This window comes from Triticum dicoccoides, chromosome 3B, assembly GCF_002162155.2.
Source record: "Triticum dicoccoides isolate Atlit2015 ecotype Zavitan chromosome 3B, WEW_v2.0, whole genome shotgun sequence".
Taxonomy (NCBI): Eukaryota; Viridiplantae; Streptophyta; class Magnoliopsida; order Poales; family Poaceae; genus Triticum; species Triticum dicoccoides.
This window is the reverse complement of record NC_041385.1, coordinates 175,278,596-175,291,961: the sequence shown is the minus strand read 5'-3', so window position 1 is coordinate 175,291,961 and position 13,366 is coordinate 175,278,596. Positions and strand designations below refer to the sequence as shown.

Here is a 13,366-nt window from a genome sequence, read left to right as displayed (position 1 = left end):
GCTCTAAGAGGTCTGCTAGAGATGCTCTAATAGCTTAACAAAACCGATGGCATTTCATCATGAAATTTTACGCGCAAACAAAATACTAATCAATATTTATTAGTAAAATAATTACACAAGATAATATGGGTGATTACTTACATGATGCACGAATGGTCCCATTTTTCTTATTCTGAAATTCGGGTGGTATACAAAATCCGCACTTATCTCGTTTCATCCACTGCGGCACACGCCAAAAACGAGGTAAAAATAACCGATTTTTTAACAGCACTCCAGCCAGGAATGGAGTTTCATCCAAATCAAAATAGAAAAAAATAAGTAAGCAAAAGAAAAGAAAAAACGTTTTGGACTGGGAAAAAAGCCGACCCCTCCCTCCCACAGTAGCAGGAGAGGAGCTGCCCCCACCACCTGCGGCCAACGACACCAAGCCCTCACCGAACCCCTTGGCTTTGTGTTCCCATCTCGCCTCGGTCCTCCGCCAAATCCCCAAATCGCAGCCCCCGATCCGCCGCCGTCCCCGATTCGCCGCCGCCGTTGACCCGCGCAAATGACCTCCGGCCCGCCGTCGCCTTCCGGCAAGGCTTACTCCCGCAAATCTCACGGCCCCGGCCCCAAATCCTCCAAGGCCCGCTCCTTCGACGCTCACAATGGCCCGCTGATCCCCACCGTCACCTTCTCGCTCCCCTCGACGCCGGCCACGCGACGAGAGCTCCGGCGCCGCCTCTCCGCGGAGCTCGCACAGGTGCGCGCCGCCTACAAGCGCATAAGCTCCCTCCCCGCTCCCGCCCCCTCCTCCGCGCTCTCCGCCACTGACCCCTCCACCCCGCTCCCGCCGCACCCGTCCGTCTCCAAGCACAAGTCCAAGAAGGGTCCCCCGAACCCGTCCGGCTCGGCGGAGGCGCGGCGCAAGCTCTACGCTCCCGTGTTCAGGAGCTGCGCCGTGGTGCTTGCGAGGCTGATGAAGCACAAGCACGGCTGGGTGTTCAACGTGCCGGTCGACGCCAGCGCGCTTGGCCTGCACGATTACCACACCATCATCACCAAGCCCATGGACCTCGGCACCGTCAAGTCACGGCTGGCCGCCGGGCACTACAAGTCGCCGCGGGAGTTCGCAACAGAAGTCCGTCTGACTTTTCAGAACGCCATGAAGTACAACCCCAAGGGGCAGGATGTGTATTTCATGGCCGAGCAGCTTCTAAATATGTTCGAGGAGAAGTGGCCAGAGATTGAAGCTGAGATGGCACAGCTGTCACCGCAGCCACACACACCATCATCTGCCCCACCCAAGAAGCAGAAGCAGAGGGAGAGGGAGAGAGAGAGGGAGATGGATAATGCTAGAGTACTAGAGAGGTCTGACTCCACAGCGCATGCTGCAGCATTGGAGGCTCCCCCGAAGCCGCACACTGGTACCGCCAGACCCCCAGTTTTAAAGAAGCCAAAGGCAAGGGATCCTAATAAGAGGGAGATGACGTTCTGGGAGAAGCAGCGGCTTAGTAACGACCTCCAGGACTTGCCAGCTGAGAAGCTCGATAATGTTGTACAGATCATAAAGAAGAGGAACTCATCACTCAATCAGCATGACGATGAGATTGAGGTTGATATAGATAGCTTTGATGTTGAGACATTATGGGAGCTTGATAGGTTTGTGACAAACTACAAGAAAAGTATAACCAAGAATAAGCGGAAGGCCGAGCTTTCCGTAGTAAGGCAGGATGAGTCCGACCATGAGCCGGATTTGGAGAAGATTGAGCATGCAAGGCATGATGAGGAAGAGCAGGATCAGATGCGCACAGTACACAATACGGTATGTTTTTTATAGATAGTAATAATAGGTGTTTGTGAATTGCTAAGCAATATGGGTACTTACCAGTGTCCTGCAATTACAGATCCCAGAACCAGAAGCAGTTGATGTAGTTGATGTGGTTGATGTTGAACCACCTATGGTTGAAGCTGAACCACATAAGGAAATTGCAGCAGGCAAGACTAAACACACACCCTTAGAGCATTTTTGTAACTATTATTGTTGCCTTCCAGATCAGAACAAATGTGTCGGCTACTACTATAAATGTTATGGTTACTTGTTTGTAGCATATTTTTGTGCAGTGTAAGTGTAACACATAAGTTTTCTCACCTATCAGATGACAATGGGAGATATATGGGTTCATCATCACCTGCTCATTTGGAAGATCAGAAAGGAGACAATGTCGGTAGATCAAGTAGTTCTGGAAGCTCTAGCAGTGAATCAGGGTCTTCCTCCAGTGGTAAACACTCTCGTTTGGCAGAAATTTATAACAAGAATAATAAACTGTGCAAGATTCTATACAAGCTTTTCTTTAGAAGTATATGCAAAACACATGGTATTTACCTTGAGAAGCATGTGCAGATACGGATTCTGATAGTTCATCAGCAGATGGATCTGATGCTGCACAGTCACCCAAATCGTAACATCTATAGGCCAGGTATATTTTATATTTCCTCACGTTTGTTTTCCAATAATTTTGTTTTTGTATTTTGTCTTGAAATGCATGCAAAACACACCCAAGCCACAAAGCATTAACAAGCATAATGAGAAAATCCATGCTTTGGCAAGTTGCTTAGCTTTTGAACCTTTAGTTTAGTAGGAAACACTATATTGACTTAGATTTGTTACCTGACATGCAGAGGATGCTAACTTACTGATAAATAAGCAGCTAAGTAGATCAAGCCAGTATAACCGGTTGTGTTGTACTAGGCTTAACTATCAATAATACAATATTAAGTAAACTACACCGCAAGTCCTCAAACTATTTGTGGTGTGTCAAGTTAGTCCCAATACTATGAAAATGCATATCTGGGTCCTAAAAGTTTGCTAAGTGTCACTCGCAGTCCTATCCACGCTACATCAGCTTTGACTTGCACGGGTGGCAGGTTGACTACTGCCATGCGGTGACATTTCGCACAAACCACCCCCAAAGGCCATCTCTTCTAATTTAGTGGCCCTCCTATTTGCACAAAACCTACCCTGATGCCACTAGCCATCAATCTGACCAAATCAACCACTTTGACACGTCTATTTTCGCCACTGGTCTTGCTCTCCCACGCGATGGTCCCGGACCCCTCCCCATGGGGCGGCGGCTGCCTTCCCCGAAGGCCGCAGCGCCAGAAGTGCATGCGGGAGGGTGGCAGTGGCAGCAAGCAATAAACAGGCTCTGGCCTCAGTCCTCCTCCTTCCACCCCGATGCAAAAGTCTGGACAGCTACATCCCCACTTCCTCCCCAGCACAGGTGATCCTTCCTGGATGGCGAAGGTAGACATGTCAAAGTGGTTGCAGCGCGTGCCGCAAGAGTTCATCATGTTCACGACGTTCGGGCCATGTGCATCTTTGAAACAAGTAAGAAGAACCAGAATGTGATGGTTTGATGTCTGCAGATAGCTGGATGTACTATTTGAGACCACCTATTGTACAAACAGCAGGCATCATCCATACCAGTCTTGCGTTATTGCTGTTAGCTTGTAGGTTAGAAATAAAATGGATATGCTAGAGCCTAGAGGATGACCTTGCTCTTGGTCATAGGTAAGACGTGATGCAGTAACTTTCCTTACATGCTCGTGGAGTAGGTAGGATCACAAGTATATTATTGGATTGCCATGCAATGATGCAGAATATTTAGCTGAGAAGGTTCATATATCTTATTATTTAGCTGAGAAGGTTCATATATCTTAAATCATCTATGACACGTAATAATTTATGGTATATTAGTGAAAGAAATAATCATTCCTTTTCAATAAAAGAGGCATCTTGATAATTTTTAGAAAGTCGAAGAAGTTTGCAGATGGTCTTATGGCTTGTTTGGTTTGCGGGCTGGACTCCATGCAACTCCATGGTTGGTAAAAATAGGTACCTAAAGGTAGCCCCAAAATCAAATGATTTTTGCCTATTCCTGCGCTGTTGAAGTTGTGGTGTTCGATTAGAGTTCTGGCCTGAGAAAAACACATAAAGAGCATAACTGTGTGTTGTTGGTGAGGAAGCATAACTATGCTAAATGCATGTACATTAGATAGCGAAACCACATGACATGCTCTTTGACGAAAGAAAGAAAGCTGTAGTTTAAATTGATATCTCCTGTGGACGCGCTCCTCATCAGGTAGCTTCTCGACGCATTCGACGTAGCGTTGGAGCATGGATCCCTCTCCCTTGCCTGCCTCTGGACAAAGCCAGCATGAGCGGGCGAGTACAGCAAGACCGGCCACTGATATCTGCTTCACCAAGGATCACAGTCGTTTGCTTGCAGAGTTGCGACTCATGGCTTCTCAGTTGCAAACACAGATGCCTGATTTCGACCTGCAGTGGCTCCATTGCATCTGCACCGGCAGTGGGCTAGCGATTCTGATAGGGACTTCTTAACTCTGACGCCTTCTCAATTGCATTTGCGACGACTCATTTTGGTGGGACTTTGGTGTTGGCATCTGCGACTAGTTCCGAAGGAGGAGAAAAGTTCACCCGTGTGATTAGCAGGAGGAAATGCCATCCGAAAAGAGGAAGGATGGTGCATGCCCCCAGGTGTCCGTTTTTGGTGGCCTGCGCCTGGTGGGGAGCAAACTAGGGTGGTAACCAAACATGATCCAGGCTCGCTCCTGGCAACGTTCTGGCAAGGCTAGTGTGGCCCAGGGCACAATCCCCAAACACCTATTGAAAAGGGGGATATTTGATGTGAATCACTTGCCTTGAATAGTGGTGTCAAGTGTCAAGTCCATCACATGATTTTAAGTATAAATTGTATTTAGAGTTATAATTCATTTCCCATGTGTTTCTGCTATAGTCTACTGCTATGGACTCTTTCCTTTTCCAACTAGAAATGTTTGAAAATGATTTAATTTTTACAAAAAAAATATGGCACGCTTTTTTCTACAAGTTGGATTTTAGTACTTCTACAGTGCTTATTTGGGATGAGTCTGTCCAAGTTATACATTACAGTGGTCACATATTACAATGCTTATACTCGAACATGTATCAGTCTTTAACTATTCTGTTAAACTTAATTAGCAGTTATCTTCTGGGGCTCCAGTTCATTTGTTTGTTAAACTCTAAACTACTATAAAATGTCCTCATTGGAAATTGCAGGATACAGTTTAAATACTTGGAGGGATTAATATTGAGTTCATTTAACATTACCAGCTTTGCTGATTATGGATAATGGCTTTCGAAATAACATAGAGATAGCTACATGTTTTTCCCTATTCTCATGAGCTTTCTATAAATGGCCATGTTGGTCCAGCCTATTGTTACTAGTATAGTTGTAGTGGCTGTCATTAGTATCGTCCAAGTGGCAGTTAGTTTTGCAGTTTCGGTGGCTACGTTCTGCAGTTCTACTGTGGACCAAGAATATAAATTTACTCGTAAACTTTGACTAAACTGTTATGAATCCAGCTGTAGTGTTTGTGGCGATGTTTGTCTCGAGTAGCAACCAAAGGAAACATGCTGTGATATTCACACTGCAGATTCACTAATTACTGTCACAAGCGCATCAATGCAATGTTAATTTGATCATTCAATACTGGTATTGGACTACTGCAATAAAACATTCCTAATTTGCGGGTGAACTTTTGAGAAGTTGCTCAAATTATTCAAGGCTGTGCTATGCGTCAGCCGGCGGATCTTTTTAAAACATCCGCCGCCTCGCGAGCCGTCCGATCTAGGTTGCTCAACGTAGGATCCCTCTTCGCAACAAGAGTATTGTTTTGGAAACAATGGTGACTATTGCAACAAAAGCTTTGTTTCAGAAACACATCGGTGCTTATTGCAACAAGAGATTTGTTTTAGAAACATTGGTGACGTTGCAAAGCATCTCTGCTTATGATCCCTCTTTGCAGCAAGAGCTTTGTTTCAGAAACATCGTTGACTATATTGCAATAAGAGCTTTGTTTCGGAAACATGACGCGCAAGGCTGGGGCGGATCCAGCAGGGAGGGCTCCCCGACACCGACAGCGGCGACGAAGACGCTGTGCGCTGCACCACGCGCCGCTGGAACGACGACCGGGCCGTGCAGATCTCAGTCACTGACGTCGGGTGACGGCTCGCCCGATCTAGATGCAGGGCAGGAGAGATGTGAGCGGCAGAGCAGCCGGCTGCCCAGCCACGACAAGTGAGGCGGCGAAGAAATAAAGGAGGAATGGAAGTGGGGCGGTGAAGGCCGGCCTTGCCGGCGAACGATGGCTGCCGAAGCGGGCCGGTGGCGAGCACTGGCACGCGGCGAGCGTCTCCATGTGGTGCTGATTCGGGACGAAAGGATTGAGAGAGATGGGGACAAGGTACGACACTGTTGCAAAAGACGCAGAGGTGGGGGCACAGGGGACGCGTGGCGCAGAATCGAGGAGGCGGACGCGGGCGTGATTATCGACCGGCTGATGAGCAGCGTTTCCCATTAGTTAAAGTAGACAGGGATAATTTTCATACTATCTGAATCTTCTTGAGCTAGGGCACATTTTGTTTTGTTCGGCTTGTTTCTATATATTGAACTAGACTAAAGCCTAGATGCATTAGAATAAGTAATGTATCCAAATTTGCCTGCATATGATTTGTTAAAATCACTAAACCTGGCATCAAAACTAAGTACAACAATTTTGGTGTGGGCCTACTTCATTTTGATAAAAAGCATGTGCTATGGAACACTATTTTCAAGCCATATGTAAATATATAATATACTACCACTAGTGTAAAAAATGCTCTTATATTGTGGGACGGCGGGAGTAGATAATTTGCATACTTTTTGAGATTTTCATTATCCTATATAAAATACCTAATATAAGACGTTTTGGCAGTTAAATTGAACTGCCAAAACTTCTTATATTTGGAAAGGAGGTAGTATTACACTAGTGCTCCAAAGTCCAAACAGTCTGGTTGCAAAAGGGCAAACATACTGCATTACTGAAAATACATCTAAGCAGAGCATTTAATTCTTTTGAATATATGTCGTGACGCAAGCACAGCAAAGTGCACGCCTTTTGTTATCTAAAATTTATCTAGCCCTATGTGCAGTCTATTATATTTATAAACTGAGGGAGTACAGTTTGAAACTGTGGCATTGACGTACTTGTGCCGTCCAAAACGACACCTAAATTTTGCTTTTTGAGATTTTGTATGAAAATATCATGACATGGTTCATGCTCATAGATTCATCTCACAACAAATATTCTTGGCAATTAGTGTTACTTCTTCATATCTATTTCATATTTCAACCCTTTTGTCGAGATTAATGTCCAAAAATACATCTGAGCAGAGCATTTAATTTTTTTGAACATATGTTGTGACGCAAGCACAACAAAGTGCGTGTCGTTTGTTATTTAAAATGTATCTAGCCCTATGTGCAGTCTTTAGATCGATAGAAATCTTATGGTCCAAAATGTTGAACCTAACATCTCCGATTTCCTTAATGTTTGCAGATCTTAACGTCAGACAGAAGATGATGATAACCTGTAAGTTCACCAAAGATTCTGGCATGATATTTGCCGACACGATTCAATGTTGCCGTCTGTAAATTTTGGTCATGTAGGGAAGCCTAACGACAACTGCTGCTGTCCGTGTTGCTGTTTGGTCTTTTTAGCCTCAAAATAGTGGATGCCGGAGATCACGCATGCATTTCATGCGTCTGTACCATTATTTGCAGTTATGTAACTATTGTAGAGTGCTGCGTTTACTTAGTCATTCGCTGGAAGTTATCTGACAATTGGATAGAAGACACCTGCAAATTGGGCAAGTAAAGACAGCCGGTGAAGACCAGGAACCTGGAGACCTCACCCTGTTGTAAGATTGTAAAATTGTTATAGTTGGTTAATTCCTTTTGTTTTATTTTGGAACTAGCTAGTCTGTAATTTATGTTGCGTCGGAATAGCATGGATAATTCATTTTCCCCATTGCTCTGGTTGCTCTAAGCTGAAACTTTTTTTTTTTTTTTTGCGGGTGAAGCTGAAACATTTTACCTCAATGTGGGGGCAGTAGAAAAGTAGCACAGTCGTTTTGCTTTTCTGAAGCCTACACGTCAGTGAACAAGTGATCTGAGTAACTGGTTCTTTACTGTTGGCTCTCAACAGTAACCGTCTAGGATGATCTCATGGTTCTGAGTTTGTCTCCCCACAATTCCAATTGATTCACTTTATGCGGTGAATAAGTGGTGCTATGCAACCCGGTTTTAGTTTGTTTTCCTGCAAAATAGCCCAACTCACGGAGGACCTGGCCTTTGACATGGCCTTTGTTCATCCATCTCATTATCTATCCTAGCCGTAAACCTCCCACACGCCACACCACACCTCCAAAGCTCGAAACTGCTCCACCGGCCAAATGGTCCCGCTTGGGCGCCTTCCGGCGCTGCCGCTAGCGCGTGGCTCCACGCGCCGCCGCCTCCTCGCCGCCGGGGCCTCTGCCGCCTCACCGCTCCCATGGCCGGGCCTTCACACCTGGCGCCGGGCTCCTCCCAGCGACCTCCGCTCGTGGGGCCCCAACGGCCCCTGCGTCCCGAACACGGACAAGGCGGGCGCGCCAGAAGCCGGCGCCGGAGTCGGCGACGGCTCGTCCTTGGCCGAGATGGGCGCCCTCGTGCTGTCCACCGCCGACCCCCTCGCCAAGGCGCACCTCACCCACGCCGCCTTCTCCCGGTGGGCGGCAGGCGGGCTCCCCGTGGGCCTCGCCCGGGCCCCCGACCACCCCGCCAGGCCGGAAAAGCCCCTCGCGGTAAATGCTCCATCCACCTTGTTGCTCTCTTCGTCGAGGCATTTCATCGAGCAGGTTGGGTGTGTGGCGCTCTTGCTGCTGCAGGTGACTCAGAAGGAGGTCCCCACGCACAAGGCGATGGGGGTACCGCTAAACGCGTACATGCTCCACAACCTGGCGCATGTCGAGCTCAATGCGATCGACCTTGCTTGGGACACTGTGGTGCGGTTCTCGCCGCTCCGGGACACCCTGGGAGATGGCTTCTTTGCGGACTTTGCGCGTGTGGCTGACGATGAGAGCCGGCATTTTCGGTGGTATTCACAGCGGCTTGCCGAGCTTGGCTTCAGGTGAGCAGCAGAGAGAATGCGGAAGTGTGAATATTGAATTGATGCGAAATCTCTGTCCACTGATAGTTCTACCTGTTGTCTACTTGTCATATGTCATAGTTTTCTATATGAGCTATGTCAGATTGTTGTAAATCTGTAACAGTTTTCTGTGGGCAGATATGGTGATATGCCTGTCCACAATCTTCTGTGGAGGGAGTGTGCAAAATCCTCAAGTGATGTTTCTGCACGGATGGCAGTTATACCTCTAGTACAGGTGCCAGATCATCTTCCTTCTCTGTTGCACTGTCAAAAATACATTGTCATAACCTGCTCAATTTGAACCATGAGTCTCCGAATCTTTTTAGATGACAGTATTTGGTGAAGAATTTCGATTTAGTACACTTGACCAATATGTTGATGATTAGAACCTTAATAGGAAGCTAGAGGCCTTGATGCTGGACCGAGACTAGTCCAAAAGTTAATTGGCTTTGCGGACCATAGATCTGCAGACATTGTGGCAAAAGTAGCAGAGGAAGAGCTTGCACATGTTTCTGTAGGTTTATATTGGTTTCTGAAAGTGTGCGAAATGATGGGCCGTGTCCCTGGTGCTGCTTTTAGAGGTTAGGTTGCTTCTTTATGATCCACCTAAATACAATTTCATGAAATTATGTTGATTCATGGATTGTTCTCTTTAACATCCCAGATCTGATAAAGGAGCATGATGTTGTAATGAGGGGTCCATTTAACTATCAGTCTCGTGATGAAGCTGGTATACCTCGAGAATGGTAAGCTTTGACTAAACTGTGACTGAATCTTGAAGTCTTGCGTGTATATATGAATAAGTCATATTGTTGATGTTTTTCAGGTATGATGAGACGCTTAAACCTGAAGTTGCAAGCAACCTTTCAGAGGTGAGGGACCATTTATTGTTTATCCGGTGTGTTTTGATGTATCTAACTTGTGGTATGTACCTCACAGGTGCATGATAGGCTAGCATGTGTTATTGAGATGGAGAAAGAGAATGCTAATTTGAATGGCTAAAATCTCACCTGACGAATACTTGAGAGACTTGGTAGGTACTCCCTCCGTTCCAAAAAAGATGACTCAACTTTATACTAAATTTAGTATAAAGTTAGTACAAAGTTGAGTCATCTATTTTGGAACGGATGGATACTACACAGATATTCTAGCACACTGATACCTTTTTCTTGGTTTATTTTGATGCCAACCGCCACCAAGCTGCTTACATCCCTGACTAACCTTGGTTAGGTTGGTCACCTTGTCCTTTGCCTATATTCTACTTATTGGACCTTTTTAATTTGATATGCATGATCACATCTATGAAAAAGATAAGAAACTTTTTTTTTGTTATGCTAGTATGCATCAGCTGATTGAGCTATATGTGCACTTTGAATGATTGTAGGAAACAAACCTCACTAAGTGTTCAAGTTGTTGACAGTGGGGTCCTGCCTGCCAGTTGGCTTCACAAGCCAGGGATTAGGGACGCACAAAGTTTCCTTAGCCTCAAATTTTTTGATGGGCCATAACCCATAATTAGGAAAGTTGGGCAGGCCATCCTAGTTATTTTGCTTCACAAGTCACAACTAATACAAGGACTATGGACAGCAATTAGCAGGAAGTATACTACCAATTGAATGAAATGGATGGATGTATTGATTGAGCCACTTTCATCCCCTTTGCCAGAATAGCGATCCTGAAAAAATTAGTCTAATATACACCTGGTCAAACGTCAAGGACAAAATGTACTTGTATATTCTTTTTTATGTATATACGCATTCCACAACACGCAACATGCAGACCTCATGTAGTAATTTTTTCTTATGTTTTTTCTCAATATAGGTTTGAGTCTTCACTAAAGTAAGAAAGCATTTGCAGTAGGAAACTCTCCTAATGTTTTCGTGGTAAAAATAGAAAGCATTAGCTCAATACCATCCAATGTAAGGACGTCATGTGGGGCCTGAGGCCACATGCTAGTGACACCATGGATGATATTCTCTTCCGTGATCTTTGTAATGGTACCGAGCAATATTGCCCCTTAAAGCAAATCCAGTTTTGTTGTTTCCGTGTCACGTACACATCTGTTTCTCCAATGAGTTGATGACACGATACACAATTGAACAAATCATCGTAGACTTGTGCTGCTAAACACCAATTTCTGTCTTCAGTTCGGAAAAATGATGATTCAGTTGTGTATTTACTTTGGTGAATGATCAGGATAGCTGGAGGGGTGTTTGCCAAGTTGCCGCCCCAAGGCAACAGATGCGCAAACGCCTCAAATTTGCACGGTAGTGACCTGTACAGTAGTCATCAAGACTCTTACCTGCTTGAGGCATAATTTGCTGCTGGGAGGCGAGGTGTTGTTGGCCTGAGCTGCAAGAGCCGAAGAACAATGGACAAAGTGTAACCAGTTCATGTCAGCTACAGTTCAGTGGAAGGCCAAACGTTTCACATTCTGTGATGTATCAGCGGATATGTGTTACAGTTGACCACGATGCTATTAAATCAATATATAGGATATTGTCGATCCGATCTGATCCCTTGTCACCCTGAAAGTTCAAGCTTTACAGTCCTGAAATCCCGTCTCACTGAGCTTTCCTCTGCCATTTTGTAGTGTTCCGATGTTGTCAGGGAGCATTTGAGTTTGTTGAGTAGTATCTGTCTGGAAAGGAAGCGGAATTATTGAGTTGGGATGAACTGGCCAGCGGCCGTGTGTACCGGCTGACGGCTGGAGAGACCAAACGGGCACGTGGGAGCCGGTGGCGCAACCGCCACGGGCGATCGGTCGCCGCCCGTTCTTCCAACCCCGCCCGCCGTGTCATACTGTGATTAGTCCAATGCCCCCAGACTAAACCCACCCGGTCGCGCGCCGGCACGCGTCTCCGGTCGCCGGCGTCGTCACGTTATCCCCCAAAATAGAGCCGCCTCAGTGGTCAAACACTGACGTCGCACCAACGCATCGCGTCACCGGGCCGTTGCAGCTGCCCAAGGGTCCTTCCGGGCAGCTTCCGTGGCCATCTCGGTCGTCCGTTCGCCTACCGACGGCCCGGGATCGCCCTTGCCGGATTTCCTCGCTGCCGCCTGCCCACTGCGGCGCATTATTGCCGACCTTGCCGCACGCGGATAAATCAAAACTCGCCGCGCCGGAAAGCGACCGCAGAGCCGGCCCGTCTCCTCTCCTCCCTGACGCTATATAGCTACTCGTACTGTGTTCCCCACGCCTAACCACCCCGACGCGTGACAGCCGCCGGCGCCGATCTGACCAGCCTCGCTTCGCCTGCCTCGTACGCGCGCCGGGGAAAGGGAAAGTGAAAAGGGAAGAGGATCAGGGGAAGATGTGCTGCTGTTGCGGCGGCGGCGACCGCGAGCACGAGCACGGCTGTCGGCCGCTCGGGTTCCTGCTCGGCCTGCCCTTCGCGCTCCTCGCCGTCCTCGTCTCCATCGTCGGCGCCATCATCTGGATCATCGGGTACGTTTCCTCCTCCTCCTCCTCGTTCCGCGCGATTTGCCACCGCCAACCTGGCTGTTGGTCTGATGTTTGGTGCGTGCTGTAACACAGGCTGCCCATCTCGTGCATCTGCCCGTGCTGCCTGTGCGTGACGCTGCTGCTGGAGGCGGCGGTGGAGCTCGTCAAGGCGCCGCTCCACGTCATGACGTGGTTCACCTCCAAGATACCCTGCTGATTCCTCGCTGATCAGGGACCGCTCGCTCGCCCCCCTCGCTCATGGCTTAGTCGGCCTTGCACATGTCCGCAGATTCTTGTTGTTTTTTTCACCTCGAAACATATGTTCGCAGATTGATCGGCGTATATTTCGTACCATGGCTGATGATTCCTGCTAGCTTCCCCCCTTGGTTCGATCGTTCCTGTGATCCCTTCCGCGATGTTTGATGATTGTGACTTTACTTCTCGTGACTGTTAGCGACTGCCTGTAGTTCTGTTTCCGTCAGATTCTTCGGCTGTTATTTGTCGGCGATTGCTATGGACACGATGTCTACCGTGTGCTCTCTTGATGTTGATCACTGGGCTTTTCTGCCTTAAGAGTATATCTGGCCATGGGCCGGGCCGGGCCGGGCTTGGGCCAGGCCTAAAAAAGCCCACAGCAAAAAAATGAGGCCCAGGCCCTACCATCGGGCCTACTTTTCAAGCCCAAGCCCGGCCCATCTGGTAATAAGCCCTAAAAAGCCATTAGGGCTTAGGGTAGTGGGCCGGGCCTCTTCCTTAAAATGCTGATATGCCAAGCCCAAGCCCGTCCAGGCCCTGCTGGTGGGTTCAAAACTCAGACCCAAGCCTGGCCCACGGGCAAGCCCATCGGGCCTAGGCCCTGGATTTTAGGGCAGG

General features: G+C 47.5%; 3 protein-coding genes across 9 annotated transcripts; all 3 read left to right on the top strand.

Annotated features, from left to right (window-relative positions):
* Positions 1-404: 404 nt before the first annotated feature.
* LOC119275411 (transcription factor GTE3, chloroplastic-like) lies at positions 405-7,890 on the top strand. The gene is made up of 5 exons (XM_037556240.1): positions 405-1,804; positions 1,887-1,977; positions 2,139-2,261; positions 2,384-2,459; positions 7,420-7,890. Exons 1-4 carry the CDS (start codon positions 548-550, stop codon positions 2,443-2,445), a joined length of 1,533 nt encoding a protein of 510 aa, XP_037412137.1. The 5' UTR covers positions 405-547; the 3' UTR covers positions 2,446-2,459; positions 7,420-7,890.
* A 323-nt stretch (positions 7,891-8,213) lies between these two features.
* On the top strand, positions 8,214-11,561 carry LOC119275409 (uncharacterized protein HI_0077-like). 7 transcript variants are annotated; one of them, XM_037556236.1, is made up of 8 exons: positions 8,214-8,704; positions 8,789-9,030; positions 9,187-9,283; positions 9,446-9,629; positions 9,713-9,794; positions 9,875-9,920; positions 9,988-10,081; positions 11,245-11,561. In XM_037556236.1, exons 1-7 carry the CDS (start codon positions 8,315-8,317, stop codon positions 10,048-10,050), a joined length of 1,104 nt encoding a protein of 367 aa, XP_037412133.1. In that variant the 5' UTR covers positions 8,214-8,314; the 3' UTR covers positions 10,051-10,081; positions 11,245-11,561. The 7 variants fall into 7 exon arrangements, 6 of the variants coding, with proteins under 6 accessions (XP_037412133.1, XP_037412135.1, XP_037412132.1 ...); XR_005135672.1 differs by having other exon boundaries at positions 8,315-8,704; positions 9,988-10,278; XM_037556238.1 differs by having other exon boundaries at positions 8,315-8,704; positions 11,290-11,561.
* Positions 11,562-12,238: 677 nt separating this feature from the next.
* Positions 12,239-12,994, top strand: LOC119275408 (signaling peptide TAXIMIN 1-like). Its single transcript, XM_037556232.1, has 2 exons — positions 12,239-12,496; positions 12,587-12,994. Exons 1-2 carry the CDS (start codon positions 12,363-12,365, stop codon positions 12,708-12,710), a joined length of 258 nt encoding a protein of 85 aa, XP_037412129.1. The 5' UTR covers positions 12,239-12,362; the 3' UTR covers positions 12,711-12,994.
* The last annotated feature ends 372 nt before the right edge of the window (positions 12,995-13,366 follow it).

Coding starts and splice junctions, on each gene's coding strand:
- LOC119275408 (XM_037556232.1), top strand. CDS start 12,363: ATGTGCTGCTGTTGCGGCGGCGGCGACCGCGAGCACGAGCACGGCTGT. Junction 12,497..12,586: donor GCCATCATCTGGATCATCGG/GTACGTTTCCTC, acceptor GCTGTAACACAG/GCTGCCCATCTCGTGCATCT.
- LOC119275411 (XM_037556240.1), top strand. CDS start 548: ATGACCTCCGGCCCGCCGTCGCCTTCCGGCAAGGCTTACTCCCGCAAA. Junction 1,805..1,886: donor TGCGCACAGTACACAATACG/GTATGTTTTTTA, acceptor CTGCAATTACAG/ATCCCAGAACCAGAAGCAGT. Junction 1,978..2,138: donor ACATAAGGAAATTGCAGCAG/GCAAGACTAAAC, acceptor CTCACCTATCAG/ATGACAATGGGAGATATATG.
- LOC119275409 (XM_037556236.1), top strand. CDS start 8,315: ATGGTCCCGCTTGGGCGCCTTCCGGCGCTGCCGCTAGCGCGTGGCTCC. Junction 9,284..9,445: donor CAGTTATACCTCTAGTACAG/GTGCCAGATCAT, acceptor GAACCTTAATAG/GAAGCTAGAGGCCTTGATGC. Junction 9,921..9,987: donor TTGCAAGCAACCTTTCAGAG/GTGAGGGACCAT, acceptor TGTACCTCACAG/GTGCATGATAGGCTAGCATG.